A 19,953-nucleotide genomic window follows, 5' to 3' on the forward strand; every position below is an offset into this window, starting at 1 on the left:
TTCCCATTACTTTCAGCAGTGGAGTAATATCTGCATAGCTCGGTCAATTTAAGCGCAGAATTGTTAATGTTTCAGTGAACCAAACTGTCATCTTTGCAAATTTGAAAATGGCTGCTGTTTCATTCAATCAACTATTCTTCAGTCTGGCCACTTGATGTATTCTAATTCTTCTTCTGCCACTTTTCCACGTGAAAAATGGCAGAAAAATTCTCAGGACAAGCAATAGTGGGATTTGAACCCACGCATCTCCTGATTGCAGAGTTTGGCTCCATGGCCATAGTATGTTTATATGCACGGCCACTCCGCTCGATACTTACATTTTTTTAATAATAAGACCATTAGCCTATTTCAGAAATGAAGCAACCTTTTCTTGATTCAAGCCGGTCTTGCAGTCTAGGGGTAGCATGTCTGCCTCTCGCCTGGAGGCCTCAGATTCAACTCCTGGCCAGGGCAGGGATTATTTACTGGATCTGAGAGCTGGTTCTGAGACCCACTCAGCCTATGTGAATTACAAATTGAGGAGCTATCTGACTGTCTGGAAAGCCAAGATTAACGACCAAGAGGATTTGTCGTGCTCACCACATCATAGGATATAAACTTCATGGTTTTGATCCATATTGAATTATGAATTGTGATCACAGTCTACAGGCTTTCAGGGTGAGCAGCAGTCACTTCATCAGCCAAGGCCTGTCAGAGCTATAGCACTACACATTTTAAAATAAACTGATAAAGTGTCTTATTGCAAATAAAACCAAATCCATGGCTCTATTGACCTCATAGGTTTTTTAGGTGCTTATGGCTGCTTTCCTTGGGGCAGAATTGAGTTTTCCCACTACCATTAATGCAGTTTGCTTGAGAAAGGGCAATAGGCTTATCAGATAACTTTTCAGTTTTCCTCACAGTGCTCAATGTCATCTGTTTTCAGTTTTCCTCACAATGCTCAATGACCTCTATTTCCTGTTTTGAATTCTTGATAGAACCTGGAACCAAACCAGTGCTTCAGATGCTAACCACTTAACTCAGGAGATAGCCCTTATAACATAGACAAGAAACACACAAAGCCATCTCCACACTGGCCTCGAAGCACTGGAGGAGTGGAGGCTTCCACTTTCTGTAACCTCTGGAATAGAGTGGTCAGGTGTGTGCCCCCCACCCTTGGAATTGAAGCCACATCTTCTGGGTGAACCAAGCATGCGATCTTGGGTAGGCTGCCCCTATATGTTATAGTTTTTATCAAATCAGAAGTAATTTTATTAATCATCTGTGCTCTATGTATATGGTATAGTATGACAAATAATCAAATTTCGTGCATAATTTTTAATTACTAGTAACTGAGTTTTGATTAATATCAGTTTTAAGAATATGTTTGTCTTCCTTAGTAGATGTGGAATTAACTGGAAGGCTTAACTTACCTTAAAAGTATTCCTCAAAAAGAAATAAATGTTTATGTAGAAAATTATGCATTTAATGTAATGTGTGCATGAATGATTAGTTTCTTCCGTTATTCCCTTAAGTTTTCTTCATTTAGTGACTGGAAACATTTAAATGTGCTTCTTATATTATCTATGATATTATGCTGTATGTTTATTCCTGAAAGTATAAACAATAATAACTAGTAACAGAAACTAGCGATAGAAACTAAACTCCTAAAAATGCTGTGAAATATCTAACATTTATTTCCTCAAGTTTTATTCACTCCATACACTTGATAGATTGATCCAGAATCAATTCTTGACTTTTAACTTCTCAACAAGTTTCGCCAGGCTATCATATACAAGGTATGAAGATAAATTCAAAATTCTTTGTTAATCCATTAATGACAATGATATACCAGTTTTCTGATTTGTGTTATGTAGTAAGTGTGTTCATAATGGAATGTTCATTATAACTTGACGTAAACTTCCTATGGTTATTCTAGCTTATCCTTTTCCATTTAAGGTTGCAATAGGAACATTAATGTGTATATCTTTCATATAGTATAGCTGAGAAACAATTACCGTATAATCCCGAATACCACCCGCCACCGAATAAGACCCGCACCCTAAATTTGAGATGGCAACATACGGGAAAAAAAATTAAAAATAAAATAACTTACATGCCTATTTAATTTTCTTCAAAAAAATATAAATTCAAACAGCTTACAATTAATGAAATCAAAATAAAATCAGTCCAATACTCAGATCATTCACAATTCACCGTCATCTTCTGAAGTTTCACCATAGGAACTTTCATCACTGGTATCTTTCCACAAATAGTCGTCCTCACTACCGTCCACTAAATTTGAAATTCCACATTTGTTAAAGCTTTTGGACACTAGATCGTTGTGAATGCATGCCCATGTGGTCTTGATCCAGCTGCATAATAGTCCCACTTCAGGCCTCTTCACTTGTCCGGTTGGTGTTATCATGTGATCACCATCAGACATCCATTCAGTGTACAACTGTTTCATTGCAGTTTTGAAAGGCCGGTTCACGCACACATCCAACAGCTGTAGAATAGAAGTGACTCCTCTGGGAATTATCAAAAGATCGGTTTTTCTTTTCCTCATCATATCTTTTACAGCGTCAGTTGTATGTCCTCGGTAACTGTCCAACACAAGCATGTTTCGTTTTTGTAACAAAGCTCCCGTGGGATGTTGCCATACGCACTTCACCCAGTCCTCAACTAACACACTGTCCATCCAGCCGAACTCACATGTTCTAACAATAACACTGGACGGGAAGTTTCCTTTCGGAAGTGTTTTCCATTTCAGAACCATATATGGAGGGAGTTTGGTTACATCTGCTAAAACACACAACATTACCGTGCATCGTTGCTTTTCATTACCACCTGTTCTGATGGTTACACTTTTAGAACCCTTCATATCCACTGTATTCTCCAACGGCATTTCCCAATTTTCAACAGCAAAAAAGAATTTCGCTTCCTCAAATGAATAATGTGATGCTGAAAGGCCGTTCATTTTTCTTCATACGCCCCAGGGAGACGTTAAATAGATGTATGTCTCCGAATGCACAATCCCTTTCTCCGATAAAAGTTTCGGATCCATCTGCGGCTTGCAGTAAAACCCTGTGTTTTGAGATCTTTTGAGATCTCTAGTACTTTCAATTGACACATTTCACTAGAAACACCATATCCTAACGCACATTTTTCTATCACAAATTTGTGGAGTCGTTCTTCAATTTCCAGAAACACTGCACTCTGCCCGCGGAACGCTCTGCGATTGCCATTAATTTTTAGACATTTTTCTTTCTTCTTCCGCCAATCACGAATACATGATTCATCAGTATCGAACTTTCTACCAACAGCACGATTTCCATATATTTCAGCTTCGCTTACAACTTTAAGTTTCTCTCGCACAGTAAAGGACCACAGACGCCGTTTTGAATCCATCGCCTACTATCGAGACAGCACTTTCACAGGACAGATATGGAACTCGAATGTGAGCGAGTTAGACTTCTGTAACCAACAGTCTAGAATCTCACAAAGTATGATATCCCATGAGATCAGCTATTCACGCACCCAGCATGCCAGCAACACTTGTGAAACAAATGACGATCGAGCATCCGCAACGGTGGCTTTCATATTTACCACATATTTACCCATGTTCTTTGATTTACCGTATTTCATTACCTTACATTTCATGTTTACATGCCACTGTAACCGTATTGAAAAATAATCAATCCTGTTTTCTAGAACACAACTAAAACACAGTAAGACCTGAATGCCCGTTTACATGTGGTATATTAAGTACGGTAACCGTATTCAAATCTATTTCAATACTCCATGTAAATGTAGTAAATATTTACGAGAATGAATGACTTGAATACGATACAGACCCAAGATTTAGAACCAATATTTTGGGGAAAAAAGTGCAGGTGGTATTCGGGATTATACGGTACATTTTTGTAACTTTGATATCCTTAGAACAACTCTGGTAAATACAAGTACAGAAATGAAAATATTCAAGCTTAATTTGACTTTAAATATACCTAAGTATCCAAAGAAGAATAAAGTGAATTTATACAACAAAAGAAATCTTCCAGGACTGGAGAATTACTGAGCTTTGTACAAAGAGACCTATAAATTTCCAAGCAGCTAATATTGACTGTCAGTTCCAGTGGAAGAGAGCAAGAAAGTAAGAATTACTATTGTCTATTTCATTGATAAATTATAGTCACTCCATCATCTGAAAGTAATTTGTATGACTAGCGGTGCGCTTCTATTAAAGACAGATGACCTGTTTGAGTTATATACCATTTTTATTTGCTTGAATAGTTGTAATGTGTTCAGTAAACACCTGTGGAAGACTATCAGGGAGGAAAAAGGAAAAGGAGACTCCTTGGTGGAACAGCAGGGTAAAAAAAAGAAGTTAAAGAGAATCAAATGGCTTGGAGGAAGTGGATAGGCAGCAATAGTACAGAGAATTGGCAGAAATATAAAGAAGCCAAAAAGATATGTAAGAAAATAGTACAAGAAGAGAAACATAAGAGCTGGGAAAGTTTCACCCAAAAAAGGTTTTGTATGGTTTGGTGAAGAATAGTTTAAGAAATAGGGAAGATGCAAAATTTGTAAAATCTGAAACAGGGCAGATATTGATGCAAAGAGATGACATACTAAAAAGATGGGAAGAATAATTCTCAGAATTGCTAAATATTAAATACAGTGAACTGGTAGATGAGAAGGAGCAAGAAGAAACAATGGGAAAAGAAGAAGAGTGATAAAGCAGCAGGAGTGGATGAGGTAACTATGGAAATGATAAAAGCAGCAGAACCAATAGGGCTACAGTGACTGTGTAAATTATTTAGAATAATCTGAAGGAAGAAAGAGATCCCAGAAGAGTGAAGAAAAGGTTTAATTATCCTGATATTTAAAAATGACAAAAAGGAATGTAATAACTAGAGAGGGATCACTCTTATAGCCCATGTAGATAAGATATTTGGGAGAATATTGGAAGGAAGACTGAGGAGAAAGCTAGAAGGAGAATTGGAAGAAGAACAATATGGTTTTAGGAAAGACAGATCTACGTTTGACCTGATCTTTCCATTAAGACATATGATGGGGAAAAGATGGGAGTTTGGAAAAGACATGGTGATGACATTTATTGATATTAAGAAAGTTTATGGCAGGGTGCCCAGACAGTTGGTATGGGACACATTAAGGAAAAGACAGGTTAACAGAGTGGAAGTGTAAATGATAAAAGTTGTGTACAAAAATTGTGTTAGAAGTGTGAAGACTAGTATAGGAAAAAAAAAATGGTTTAAAGTTGAAACTAGTCTCTGGCAGGGAAGTGCACTATCCCCCATACTATTCGTCATAGTCATGGATGAAATTCATAAGAACATTAAACAGAGGTTGGGAAGACAGGCAACAAAAGCCATGTTGTTTACAGATGATATAGTGATATGGGGTGAGGATGAAACGGAAGTGCAAAAACAAGTAGATGTATGGAATCAAGAGATACAAAAATTGGGGATGAAAGTAAGCACAGAGAAAATTAAAACAATAGTGATGACAAGGGGAAGGAAGAGGAAAGATAAAACTGAATGGCAAAATTCTGGAAGTGGTTAAAAGTACTTGGGAAGTGTGATCACAGAAGATGGAAAGATAACCAAGGAAATTGGGAAAAGAATACAACAAGCAAACAGCTTCTACCAGAGTGTAAGAGATATTTTGTGGAACCAAGACGTGCCATAGAAATGTAAGAAAGTATTATATTCAACCTATTATGAACCCATACTATCTTATGCAGCTGGATCGTGGACTACAACAAAACAAGAGGAGAGTAGAATACAGGCAGCGGAGATGAAATTCCTAAGAGGTATTGAGGGCAAGACCAGATAGGATAGAATTAGAAATGAAGAGATAAGGAAAAGGACAGGAATCCTGAAACTTCAAGACAGGATAGAAACAACAAAGCTAAAGTGGTATGGGCATATGATGAGAATGGGAGAAGAGAGAGTGCTAAAAAAGTATTTTCAGAGAGGTTAGCAGGAAAGAGACCATGAGGAAGACCCTGAAAGAGATGGACAGATGCAGTGTAGGAGCGCATAGAAAAGAAGAGAGGAAATCCAGAAGATGTACTTATAAAAGGGGAAGAGTGGTGGAGAGACAGGCAGCGATGGAAGTCCTTGATTCACAACCCAATCTGGGAAGCTGGAAATGGGAAATGAAGATGATGATGATGATGATGATGATGATGATGATGATGATGATGATGATGATGATGATGATGATGATGATGATGATGATGATGATGATTTGGACATGTGAAAAAAGTTAATAGCAATTTTCTTATACTCCTCTGAGAGTTTATCGCTGAACTCCACAGTAATCACACAGATTATAAATCTGATATTCTGTACCGTATTTACTTTTCTTAATAAAGTCAATCATTAATCAAAAACAAATTAATGCAGTAGCTGTTACAAAGAAAACTAAACTTTAAAAACTCTTTTCTTAGTTAATATATTGAAGTATTGATAAATTGAACTGCAATAACCAATTCTAGCTGTTATGAAAGTATTCAAGCTCTTTAGGCTTCTTCAGTCTGCAAATAACCACCACTTCACCCCCGATGTGGCATTGCACTCGTTAGTTGGATTGCCGCACCTCTGCAAGACATTGATGGCTATGCACCGTTGAGTTACCACTACAAGCTTCATTTGAAGTGCATGCAGCATCAGTACACTAGGGCAGCGTTTTTAAGAGGTGTGGTAATCTAAATGATACTGGGATGAAATGCTAGTGATTTATAATTGAGAAGGTCTAAAAGAGCTTGAATTTGCAGTCGGTGAAATTAAATTATGGTTCTCTTCTGGTAAGTTAATTATTGATAAATTTTAGTTGTTACTAATTGCAACAAACATTGGCAGACTCACGTCAAGTTATATTGAATACATCTTCAATGTTGTTTTAACTGTAATGTTCTGTGTTGCTATTTCTTCTTACTACAGTCTTCCCTGCTTTACATGTGGCTGAAACAATGTGTGGTGTTCATTGTGCAATAATTCATGTTCCACTCTTCTCTGTTTATTCTATCTTGTTGTTTTTACAATTTATGGTTGTCAGAACTTGTATATATTTTTAGAGTCTGATATTTATTGGTACTACTACATATAAAATGAAATTCTCATTGTCCTTTTCATTGACATGGAATTGTATAAATCAATGTTGCATGTAATTATAGATTACTGTTAAGGATTGAACACCTCCAATATCTTTCATTAAAATTGTGTTTCCTTTTTTAAAGCTTAATATTTAGATAGACATCAATTCCAATGAAGTAACATGCTTGATAATTGGAAATTTCACAGGTTCTCCTCTTTAAGAATTTTATTCTTTATAATGTAACTTAAATACAGTAATGATTGGTAGTGAAAACTCTTTATTGCAGCGCCTTCAATAGAAACAACTGGAGTTGGTGACTCAGGACAATGTCTCAAGGACAGTTCTCCTTCTACGTTAGCACCTGATGTTGCAATTACTGGAAATCATCTAGATGTTCCCAGACCTGGTGATCCTAATCTACTCAGTCCAGAAATACTTAGCCAAAGAAGAGGTAAATATTTTTATATCTCTTTCTATGGTTCAGATCTTCTAGCTGTGAGCATGGAAAATGGTGGATTTGGACTTGACTATTGGCAATCCTGACGACAATTTTCTGTGGTTATCAATTTTCAAACCAAGGAAATTCAAATTATTTTGGTTCACGTGGAATTTTGTCATTGTGGCAGCCCATCCTTTCAAATAAATAATATAAATAAAAGATAACCGAACATATTTATGCGTCGTTCTATTGATATGATGTACACAATTCCAACTGTTCTTGGGATTGACACCAGTCATCCTAGTGAATACAAAAACTGTGGATTCAACACTTGAGCTTCCATTCAGGAAATAGTAGGTTCGAACCACACTGTCGACAGCCCTGAAGATGGTTTTCCGTGGCTTCCCTTTTTCACACCAGGCAAATGCTGGGGCTGTATTTTAATTAAGGCCATGGCCACTTCCTTCCCACTCCTAGATCTTTTCCTATCTCATCATCGCAATAAGATCTGTCTGTGTCGGTGTGACGTAAAGCCAACTGTAAAAAAAATTCAACATTAATCTCAGTCATTTTGGACATTGTATTTTTCATCCCTTCTGACTCCTATGCTGATGAAGGCTGAATGTTGACTTAAATGGCATTCACATTGTCACAATTCATCTCAACGAAGTATAGATTTGACATGACTATATCACTCCCTCCTAACCCTCAACCGTAGGGGTGATAGTGGTGTCTTACCTCTACAGTATTTTCCAGATAAGTCATAAGTCTGTTACCTCTACTACCGTGGTAACACAAAACAAGGCACAAACACAGTTAAAAAGGGAAGGTAAGAGTACAATACACAATATAAGAAAACACTACACACTCGGGGAAAACAGTAGCTAGCATTACGCGGATCTCCAACAAAACAAGTACGTAACAATCAGTGGGGCGAATTAGTGAATGACAAAACAGGAAGATGGAAGGGCTGGGAACCTACCAAAGGCATGGACATGGCTTAGATAGGGGATTCCGAAATAAATAGCCGTGATCCTTAGATTTTAAAAATATTATTTAAAAGATAATTTTACAAATACATTTCAAATACAATTCCAAGTTACGAGCTATAAGTTCAGTGATATACATAGCTTTTTCATAGCAGTGTAAATTCAAATTTCAAATCAACTATACATCTATTTACCAATGTAGTTGTACAATGCAACATATAGTGATGTGAAAAAGGTTATCCAAAACTTAGCGTACCTAAAGTGATACAGAACTACCAGAGGCAAACCCCAAGGGAAATAATATGAAACTACAATATACATATTTTAGTGAAACAAGAAAAGGGAATGCCTTGGAAAGGAACAGGTAAGTCCAGCTGAAAAACTAAGGCGTCATAAGTAACTAATTTGGTGAATCTAGGCGAGGTTAGGGCAGACTCCTGTATGAAAAGCAAATTGGAACATTACGGAAATTTTAGCAGGAACGGAATTCAAGAGTGCTTACCCGAGGAGAGTGCCATTCCGGAAGCCGGGGGACGTCAACCAGATAGGCTGCTCGCAGACAGATAAACCGAGACTGACAGAATTCAGGATACAGAATTAATTCGAACACTGCCTCGCTCACTATATATAGGAATTACTGGCCTTGGAGGCAACCAATCAGCGTGCACATGTTCCCTATCGCCACCTAGACTCACCAATCACAACCTTACTTTCGATCGAGAACTTTGACTAACATTCTAGAATACGCATGATCGCGAAAGTCATATTTTTCCAGAATAGACAGAACACACTTTCTAGAACATATACCAACAAAGTAACACACCCTGTATAAAAGTTATGTAACTTTCTAGATCTTTCCAGGAACTATAGACAGAATTCTACTATTTACAAATGCCTATGTTACAACATTATACAGTACAGGTTAGGTCAATAAAAATAAAACATCATATTGTATTTTACAAACAAAGACTTTAAAAAAAAATACATTCCACTCGCATTACATATTTCACTTGTAACATCTTCCTCCCCCCGAAAGTCGAGCCCTGCTCGACCAATAATATAACCTCACTGGGGAGCAAGCGATAGAACGTTTTCACACAGTACCGATAGTAAAGGTACATTACTTTAACACACCTGATTTCTTGAAGTTAACTTTGTCACAACCAACAACACAAACTGTCACATAATTTTCAAAAATAATATAGATCCACCTCTTGAATAAATATCACAAAACCCACATGGATTGCCACATTGCACTTCCAAAATGCCTTCTTTCACAGATGATTAGACAATTTGTAGTCTGTCTACCAAATCATGTACACCATACTTTCTTCAAATGTTAGAAATACCAAAACTTCTCATTTGTTGCTAACACTTTTGCACTACTTTCCCCACAACAGTCACAGCACAGCTAGGCCACAAGTTCTTGCTGATGACGCGGCTGCCGACACGGCCGTTTGCCGCCAGCCTCCATTCAATGTCAGTCCAAACCCGACACCTAGGTGAGATGCAGTTCAGTGGTCTCTTGCACCAAATAAGCAGGGGTGAGACACTGTCCAGTCCGCCTGCCACCAATAGGATGATCCCCTCAGGATAGTGGTACCGGATGGTGACGCCCAAGGCACACAGTGTGCCTCCCAATTTGGCACTTCAGGTTGCTGCCCGAAGAAGCTGGTCACTGCAGCCGCTGTAACACAGACAAACTGCAGCAGACAGGAGAATACTTTGAGGGGAAAGTATGCTGTTGGGCTCAAGATCGCGTAGAGTCACCCAATGGGTGGCTTAATAAGTATGCGGGAGGGATTCTCCCTCGCACACCAGGGATATTAGGGCACTAGCCCCGGGGTAAGCACTGCTATCTACAATTCACGTGACAAGATTATGGTAGGGGTGAAAAGAGACTACAGGAGGGTGCCCTAAACTTGACCGTAAAAGGAAGAAAATTCCAAGTAGTGACCCTAAACTAAAACTCATCTAACTTATAATACTAAATCGATTACACTAGAGGATACCTAAAGTATTCACTTACACAATTACTTACAACTAACTTACAATAAAACTTATTATCTTATAACTGAAACCTTATAAATAACCTTACAATAAACTTATTTTATAACTAAATTCTTACAAATAACATACAACTAAATCTACAAGGTCACCAACAATGGTATTTACCCTTCCCTACCAGACTTAAGGTACCTTGATCTGGGAGAGATGTACTCTGCTGATCCTTTTCCTTTCGGGATCGCTCACCAATAATGTCACCGGGGTAAGGAACTTTAAGATGGTGCAGGGACCTCGAAATCTGGGGGCCAACTTACTGATAACATGGTCCGCAGCACTACTGACGGGATGTGTTCTAATAAACACCCGGTCACCCACAGAGAGATTGTGCGGTCTTCGCCCGTGGTTGTAATTACGCTGGACCTTAGCGTAATAAACCTTCAAGTTCTTTCGTGCACGGTGCCAATTAGCTCGGATCTTTTCTGGGCTGGCATCGTCGGGCAGAATATCATTAATTGACCATAGGTTAGATAGAGGAGAATTTGGAGTAAAAGCCAACATTAACGAAGCAGGGGTTTGCTTGTGGCTTTCATGGACAGCAGTGTTAAATGCAAATGACAACCAATTCAGTGAGGAATCCCACTTGGAGTGGTCTGAGGAGTGATAAGCGATGAGGGCAGATCGCAGGTTACGATTCACTCTCTCAGCATAATTGGGCTTCGGGTAATACGGAGTAGTGGTTACATGAGCAATGGATAGATCAAAACAGAAATTCCGGAACTGGGCAGAAGTAAAGGCTCTTGCGTTATCACTTACCAAGAATTGACAGGGTCCAAACGAGGCGAATATCTGTTTCAAGCACGAGATGGTGGTGTTGGCGTTAGCCATCCGAGTGGGGAACAGCCACGTAAAACGCGAAAAGGCGTCAACACACACGAGTATGAAACGATGACCATTCCGAGATCTCGGGAAAGGACCAATATAGTCTATGAACAGTCTTTCCATGGGGCGAGAAGCTTGCTCAGAAGACAAGAGACCTAGACGAGTATTCGGGGCAGGTTTTTACTGATGTTGCAAATCTTACAGGATTTGACAAGGGTACGGATCTCACTATCCATGGATTTCCAAATAAAGTGGTTACGGATTTTTTCTCTTGTTTTGAAAACGCCCAGATGACCGCCCACTGGGGATACATGAAAGTATTTGAAGAGAGCCGGGACCAGGTTAGTTGGGACTACAATTTTGGGGTCTCTGCGACCACGAGCAGGACAACACAAGATACCATTCTTAAGAATATAGGGCTTAACATGCTCACCGGATTTAATCCTGTCGACAATGGCTTTTAACTGAGGATCATCCTCTTGATGTTTGGCAATATCCTTGAAAAGGAAGGGAGAGTCGGTGAGAACTACATTGACAAAAGCTGATACTTGTTCGGGAGATGAGTCTACTGGCTCGGATTGAGGGTCAGAGCTGTCTGGATGGAACATTCTACTGAGGCCATCAGCCACAACGTTTTCCGTGCCACGAATGTGGCGGGCTTCAAATTGGAAGGCTGAGATGCGCACTGCCCATCGTGCTAGACGACCGGTCTTTCGCAGCTTGGCCAGTACCCAACTCAACGCCTGATTGTCAGTTTCCAGATCGAAAGGGAGATGTTCCAGCAAATGTTACCTCTACTACCATGGTAACACAAAACAAGGCACAAACACAGTTAAAAAGGGAAGGTGAGAGTACAATACACAATATAAGAAAACACTACACACTCGGAAAAACAGTAGCTAGCATTACGCGGATCTCCAACAAAACAAGTACGTAACAATCAGTGGGGCCAACTAGTGAACGACAAAACAGGAAGATGGAAGGGCTGGGAACCTACCAAAGGCATGGACATGGCTTAGATAGCGGATTCCGAAATAAATGGCCGTGATCCTTAGATTTTAAAAATATTATTTAAAAGATAATTTTACAAATACATTTCAAATACAATTCCAAGTTACGAACTATAAGTTCAGTGATATACATAGCTTTTTCATAGCAGTGTAAATTCAAATTTCAAATCAACTATACATCTATTTACCAATGTAGTTGTACAATGAAACATATAGTGATGTGAAAAAGGTTATCCAAAACTTAGCGTACCTAAAGTGATACAGAACTACCAGAGGCAAACCCCAAGGGAAATAATATGAAACTACAATTTACATATTTTAGTGAAACAAGAAAAGGGAATGCCTCGGAAAGGAACAGGTAAGTCCAGCTGAAAAACTAAGGCGTCATAAGTAACTAATTTGGTGAATCTAGGCGAGGTTAGGGCAGACTCCTGTATGAAAAGCAAATTGGAACATTACGGAAATTTTAGCAGGAACGGAATTCAAGAGTGCTTACCCGAGGAGAGTGCCATTCCGGAAGCCGGGGGACGTCAACCAGATAGGCTGCTCGCAGACAGATAAACCGAGACCGACAGAATTCAGGATACAGAATTAATTCGAACACTGCCTCGCTCACTATATATAGGAATTACTGGCCTTGGAGGCAACCAATCAGCGTGTACATGTTCCCTATCGCCACCTAGACTCACCAATCACAACCTTACTTTCGATCGAGAACTTTGACTAACATTCTAGAATACGCATGATCGCGAAAGTCGTATTTTTCCAGAATAGACAGAACACACTTTCTAGAACACATACCAACAAAGTAACACACCCTGTACAAAAGTTATGTAACTTTCTAGATCTTTCCAGGAACTATAGACAGAATTCTACTATTTACAAATGCCTATGTTACAACATTATACAGTACAGGTTAGGTCAATAAAAATAAAACATCATATTGTATTTTACAAACAAAGACTTCAAAAAAAATACATTCCACTCGCATTACATATTTCACTTGTAACAAGTCATATGTGTACCAAGTTTGGTAGAGAGTTATGCTGGAACATACACATATGCATCAATAGTTTTGGTCATTTTGGATATTTTCTTTTTCACCTCTTCTCTCCCCCATACCAATTGTGGCTGCAACTTTGACTTAAATGGCATCTGTAGGCAGGCCCCGATTTACAAATGGGCGAATTGAACGATGAGTTTGAAGTTGTCCAGCAGCCGTTTGGAACTATTTCACAATCACAACCTGAGGTGAAAATGAAAACCTACAACCTGTTTTCCAGTCATTGACCGGGTTAGGGATGTAATGAATGAAGCAGATATAGGCTGTTAGTACGATGAGTCGCCACTCCCAAAGTGATATATTAATGAATGATAGATGCTATGAAATGGGAATGGAGAGTGTTGCTGGAATGAAAGATGACAGGGAAAACCGAAGTACCCGGAGAGAAACCTGTCCCGCCTCTGCTTTGTCCAGCACAAATCTCACATGGAGTGACCGGGATTTGAACTATGGTATCCAGTGCTGCCGTCTGAGCCATGGAGGCTCCTACAACCTGAGGTAACCTTACCTAATTCATTTTCTATAGATGATCCTGCTACTTGGAATATCAAGTTAAATTCAGTAGTTGAGAATGTTATTAAACATTGCCCAAAACAAGACGTAATGGTGAATTTTTGAAATCTCTGTGAACTTACAATGATGGTAAAAGAACATTGTCTCAAAATATGTTTAAGAGTACTCTTCCTAATGGAGACATTGTTTTAAGAGATTGGTTATTGTAAAGTATTCTGTATTCAGTGCTGTTTATTTCAACCAGACAATGAAAAAATACATTTTTCTACCGGTTTTAATGACTGGAAGCACAGCTACGAACTACTGAAGCATCATGAACAATCTCATGATCACAGGCGTAATGTTCCTACGCACATGAAACCAGACACAAACAGTTAATGCAGGTTGATAAAATTCTGTTTACACTGTATGGAGAAGAGGTAAACTACTGTCAAAGTGTAATCTCAAGAATATTTTCTTTCCAAGGAGACAATGAGGATTTAGGATCAACTTCAAATGGTTTGTATCTTGGATGCCTCGAGTTGATCAGTGAATATGACCCTTTCCTTGCCCAGCATATCAGAAAATGTGGTCACAAAGGTCAAGGGCACACCTCATACCTGTCTTCTCAAATTTGTACTGAATTTATTTAAGTTATGAGGTATTGTGTGGTTAAAACTGTAGTTGATGAAGTAAAAACAGCTAGGTACTACTCTCCCATTGTAGATTCGACGCCAGTTGGTCACACTGACCAGTTGGCTATTGTTTTACGATATGTACCTCAAACAGAGCCAAAGCCTGTAGAGCGACTCATTAAGCTTCTGGCTGAAATATCACATACATCTGCTGGGCTAGAAAAAGCTGTAGTTGACTGTTTTGAGAGTTTCAAAATCAACATAAAGAATTGTAGGGACCAATGTTATGATAATGCTTCCAATATGTCAGGAGTTTACTCAGGTCTTCAAGCCAAAATAAAGCAGCAAAGTCCCCTTGCTGTGCAGCACATTCATTAAATCTTGTTCGTTCGGCTGCCGCAGAATGCTGCACTGCCACAGTGGTTTTCTTTGCCTTCGTCCAGGAGTTGTACAATTACTTTTCTGTGTCAACGTACAGGTGGAATATTTTGAAGCAATTCTTGGCAAAACACGGTACGCCAGTGGTAAAATCTTTATAAGAAACCAGATGGTCTGCAAGAGCAGACTCTGTCAGAGCTTTGGTAAAAGGTTATGAAGAAATATGACATTTTGGAATGCATTGACAAGTGTTCTAAAAACTTGCAGTATGAAAATCTTAATCTTGAGGGAGGAGTAAAAGAATGAAAACCCTGGAAGTATTCGTCAATGTGAAAAGGAATGAGTTTGGCATATATGAGCAATCTGCTTTGAAAATAGGTGGATGTGATGATCCAAGCTACTCAAGAGTGAGAAAACGGAACTTTCGTATTTGCAGATGAAACACATGGGATTGAAGGAGACCTAGATGCAAGAACAAAGTTCAAAAATTCCTTAAAATAATGGACACACTTATAGGAAACTTAGCAAGAAGGAAAGAAGCATATAAAGTCGTAGCTTCCGGATTTCAAGTGTTACCTCTACCACTGACTTGCTCATCCGATTCATCAGAAGTGAAGAACGCTGTTTTGAAACTTGTTCGCTGTACCCTGAAGACATCAGTCAAGATTTTGTAAATGAGTGTGTACACTTTCAAATGTGTGTTGAAATCGAGGGATTCCAAAACTTGCCTAAAGTGTATTCTTACATTAAACAAGACAATTTGTCAAGTACTTTTCCCAACCTTGAAATTGTAGTTAGGATGTTTTTGACCTTACCAATAACCAACTGTACTGCAGAAAGGGATTTTTCAGTTTTAAGCAGAGTAAAAAATGCTGCGAGGGCAACTCTTTTTAATGAAAAGTTAAGCTCATTAATCTTTATGTGCACAGAAAAAGATTTAACTTTGAAAACCAACTTTGATGAATTGTTCAAAAGTTTGCCAGGAAAAAAACAAGTAAAAAATATTTTATGTAAAGTAGTATTATATACAAGGGGCTGCCTGGCCGAGGCGGTAAAGGCGTGCTCGGTACGCCTGGAAGGACGTGGGTTCGATTCCCCGTCAGGAAGTCGTGAAATTTAAGAAACGAGATGTCCACTTCTGGAGGTGCACATAAACCTGAGGTTCACTCAGCCTACACCAAAAATAAGTACCAGGTTAATTTCTGGGGGCAAAGGTGGCCGGGCGTAGAGCTAACCACTCTACCCCATCAAGTGCCGAGGTTACGGGTAGTGGAAGCCTTTACCTTCCACCCCTCCAAGGGCCTTCATGCCCTGTATGGAGATAAATTTGCTTTGCTTCCTTTGCCAGTATTATATACAAGTAGCCTATAAACAAAACTTATATTTTTAAATGTGATCAAAATAAATTACAACAAAATGATAATTTATATGTCTTATTTCTAAAGTTATTTACTTACACACAAACTATCAAACTGAACCAACAGCTTTATAAATAAAAAAGAAAACAGCCTAATTCTTATTTGGCTGTTGACTTTATTTAGCTTAATAAATTTAATAATGAGAATTAACTTTATTTTCATAACGTGCTGTTTTAAAAGTCATAATCTTGAAAACTGTAATTTTTAATTTGTAAATAATTAATTTTTTTGAGGAACAGAAAAACGAGCAGGGTACGGGGGGTTTTTCGGCTAAATATTGTTTGCCCAGGGTGCTAACTACTTGAAATCGGGGCCTGTCTGTAGGGGTGCTAGGTGTCTCTTGACCCCACAGTATTTTTTTCAGTATTTTTTATTTTGAACTCTCACTGCCCATGCCAATGGTGGATGAACTTGGACTTAGATGGCATCTAGAGTGTCACTATTCATCTCAGCTACCCCAAAAAGTATGGATTAAGCACTAATTATACTGTATTTTCTCACATAATTAATGCCCTTGCATAATTTATGCACCCCAATATTTTTGAGTCCAAAGTGGAAAAAAAAGAAATGTTCATGTATTTGACTTCTTCGAACATCCATCACACAGCTCCGGATGAGTTTTGAAATGAAGATGTCAACTACACAGGTAGCAGCCTTACTATTGTGAAACCAGGCATTCCAAATGCCAGGCAACATGCTGTTATCAGCTAGTAGGAATTACCACTGCACTAGTTCAGTGAGAGAATCAGTGCAGAAATGACTAGTGATGCTCTATTCCAGGCTGGTACAAACATATTTTACGAGTATTTCGGGTACAGGGAATACATTTTCTCTGACATCAAAATTGTTTGTTAGTCCACAGTGAGCAAGTATTTGAGTAATACTGCATCATATAAACTTGTGGTGATCAGTTACGCCGTAACATATGGGAATAGGACAGTGGGCCGCAAGTATTCAGTGTCCGAATGCAACGTGCGCTACCGTGGTAACTGAGAAGTGCACTTCAAGCGGCCAACAAGTTTCGCAAAGCTTATTGTGGACAAAAAAGTGGCAAGTTCCCGAAAGTAGGGGAGGATCTGCTTAAATATGTGATTTTGTTACACAACATTAGATATGCCGTTTCTCACGAAATTGCTGTATTTTAAAAGGCGAGAAATAGCTGCTGCACATGGAATCAGTGTTTCAGATTTAAAGGTTAGCCAAGGCTTGATGATTAATTTTGTGAAGAGAAATGGACTTTCTCTTCAACGAAGAACACCATTATGCCAGAAAATGCCGAATGATTTCAATAAAAAAGTAATTGTAATTGTTCTCTTGTCTTTTTTCAGACTGATGTGTAAATTATGTACGTAGGCTTGGTCTTACATCTTGTTAAACTGACATCTTTTTTTCTGAACATTCTTGCTTTTATATATCCAATATGTGTTTTCTTGTATATAGTGTATGTAAAAATAAAATGTGATGTTTTGTTGAAAATATGCTTTTAACTACCTTTTGGTGTAAGTTTTATTACTGAAATGTGGAGATAAAATTTAGCAACATTATTGATGAACCCACCATTATCTCTGAGTACCTGCTGCTAAGCATGGTTCACAAGTTTAAATGTTTATTATGTTACTTCTTGTGGAAAAACTAGTTTTGGAGTAACTTGTATGCATGCATGGTTCGAATTAACAAGGGATGTGGAAGGGATATCCCCCTTTCATCAAAGAGTTTCCCCAGCTTGTAAAAGAAGAATTCCTTCCTTGCAGCGAAAAGTATTTGTCCAATATTATGAATTATCACCACGTAAACATAAATTTCTTCTTGCATGAATTACTTCTATAATAGACTTCTGCATTGCTTTATAAACCATGCAGGCTAACAAGCGTTTCTGCACTAAACATGTGACCGAGATGTAATGTTAAAAATAATGGTTTTTTTAACATTTTATAAGGTTCATATTACTGCTTTGTGTCCATAAATGTTCAAGCTAAACACTTCATAAGTGACAGGAATGCTAATAAAGTATGTTTTTCTGATTGAAATGTGTGCAAGTCTCAGTCGTTCAGGAGCTGTCAATTCAGTTTTTCTAAAAAGAGTGGATCAGTGAATGTTAGGCTATGTTAAGATATACTGTAATACTTAGCCCCAGCCCTGAGTTCTGGGAGTAATGAGCCTGTCTCTTACCCAAAGGGCCCGGGTTCGATTCCTGACCAGATCAGGGATTTTTGCTTGGATCTAAGGGCTGGTTCGAGGTACATTCAGCCTACATGAGAACAATTGAGGAGCTATCTGATGGTTCTTCATAATGCTGTTATACTCTACTTTGAAACAGAGCCCTGCATTTGGAAGGCAATAGGCTGGTCCCACCGTTGGCTGTCCTGAGAATGGTTATGAATACCATGGATGGCACATGGCACCATTGAGTCGATCCTAAGATGATATGGCATGAAAACAAGGCTGTTACCATTGTAAACCAACCATTTATGCAACACTTCAGACACATTGCCAGGAGACCAGAGACAATGGAAAAACTGATCATTGTGGGAAATGTTTATGGCCAAAGTTCCAGAGCACATGTACCATTGTACTGGGCATATGAACTCAAGAACTTGGCTGGAGAAACCCTAAGTTGCAATCCACCATGTTCAGGATAGAGAATCTCGGAGGAGACCCATCAACAGTCTTTCACTTCATAAATGTCACCACAACCCTACGTAGGGTTAGAACATGAGAGGAATCTGATAGTGAGAGAGCAGCCCTGTTCTAAATAGCCGAGAATAACAGCTGAGATGATTTGTCATACTCACCTTGCATCACCTTGTAATTTGTAGGCTTTCGGGATGAGCAGTAGTCACTAGGTAGATCAATACCCATGAATGCTGTAGCACCATGGGAGGTTAGGTGTTGAATGTCAAAATGGATAAATTTTGATAAATAAAAAATGTAATGTCATAGAATTGAAGTGCATCTGAGTCTCAAGAATCAAGTAACAGGCCACCTCCTTTACTATTCATCAGACTCATTGGTATTAGTTTTATGAGAGGTTAAATATAATTATGTTAGGATATTGCACTAATGCCAGTATTTGAATTTCTTCACCTAGTCTAAATGTTTAATTCAAACTCTGTACATATATATGCATATACAGGTTTTGATTTTGGTTTTTGGTTTGTTTCTTATATTGAAATTCATTCTACATGCTCCATTACAACAGTTTTATTGCATGTAAAGGCATTTTCTTAATCTATGTTCTATGAATATTGTTTCTTTACATGGGATATGTACAAATAATGCTAATCTTCTTCTTCTCCTCCTTCTTCTTCCTCTTTCGTTTTGGCCGACTATGGACCACATCAATTCGATTTCAGCTTCACCTGTTTCTGAGCTTTAATCCTCATCCAGTTCTCCTTCATCCTTTCACTCTGCAATCTCCTCCTATCTTCTGTCCATGGTCCTTGGTTACAGGATCTTTTTCTACCGGGCGAGTTGGTCGTGCGGTTAGGAGCGCGCAGCTGTGAGCTTTCATCCGGGAGATAGTAGGTTCGAATCCC

At 38.6% G+C, this 19,953-nt stretch overlaps 1 protein-coding gene across 1 annotated transcript in view; it reads left to right on the plus strand.

Moving 5' to 3' along the window:
* The window catches only part of SLO2 (slowpoke 2), a 525,845-nt gene that overhangs the window by 378,933 nt on the left and 126,959 nt on the right, over positions 1-19,953 (plus strand). Inside the window, exon 14 of the mRNA XM_068227345.1 lies at positions 7,394-7,558. Coding sequence (XP_068083446.1) covers positions 7,394-7,558 — 165 coding nt within the window. The remainder of the gene's footprint in view (positions 1-7,393; positions 7,559-19,953) is intronic.

This window comes from Anabrus simplex, chromosome 4 (assembly GCF_040414725.1).
Source record: "Anabrus simplex isolate iqAnaSimp1 chromosome 4, ASM4041472v1, whole genome shotgun sequence".
In the NCBI taxonomy this organism is placed as follows: domain Eukaryota; kingdom Metazoa; phylum Arthropoda; class Insecta; order Orthoptera; family Tettigoniidae; genus Anabrus; species Anabrus simplex.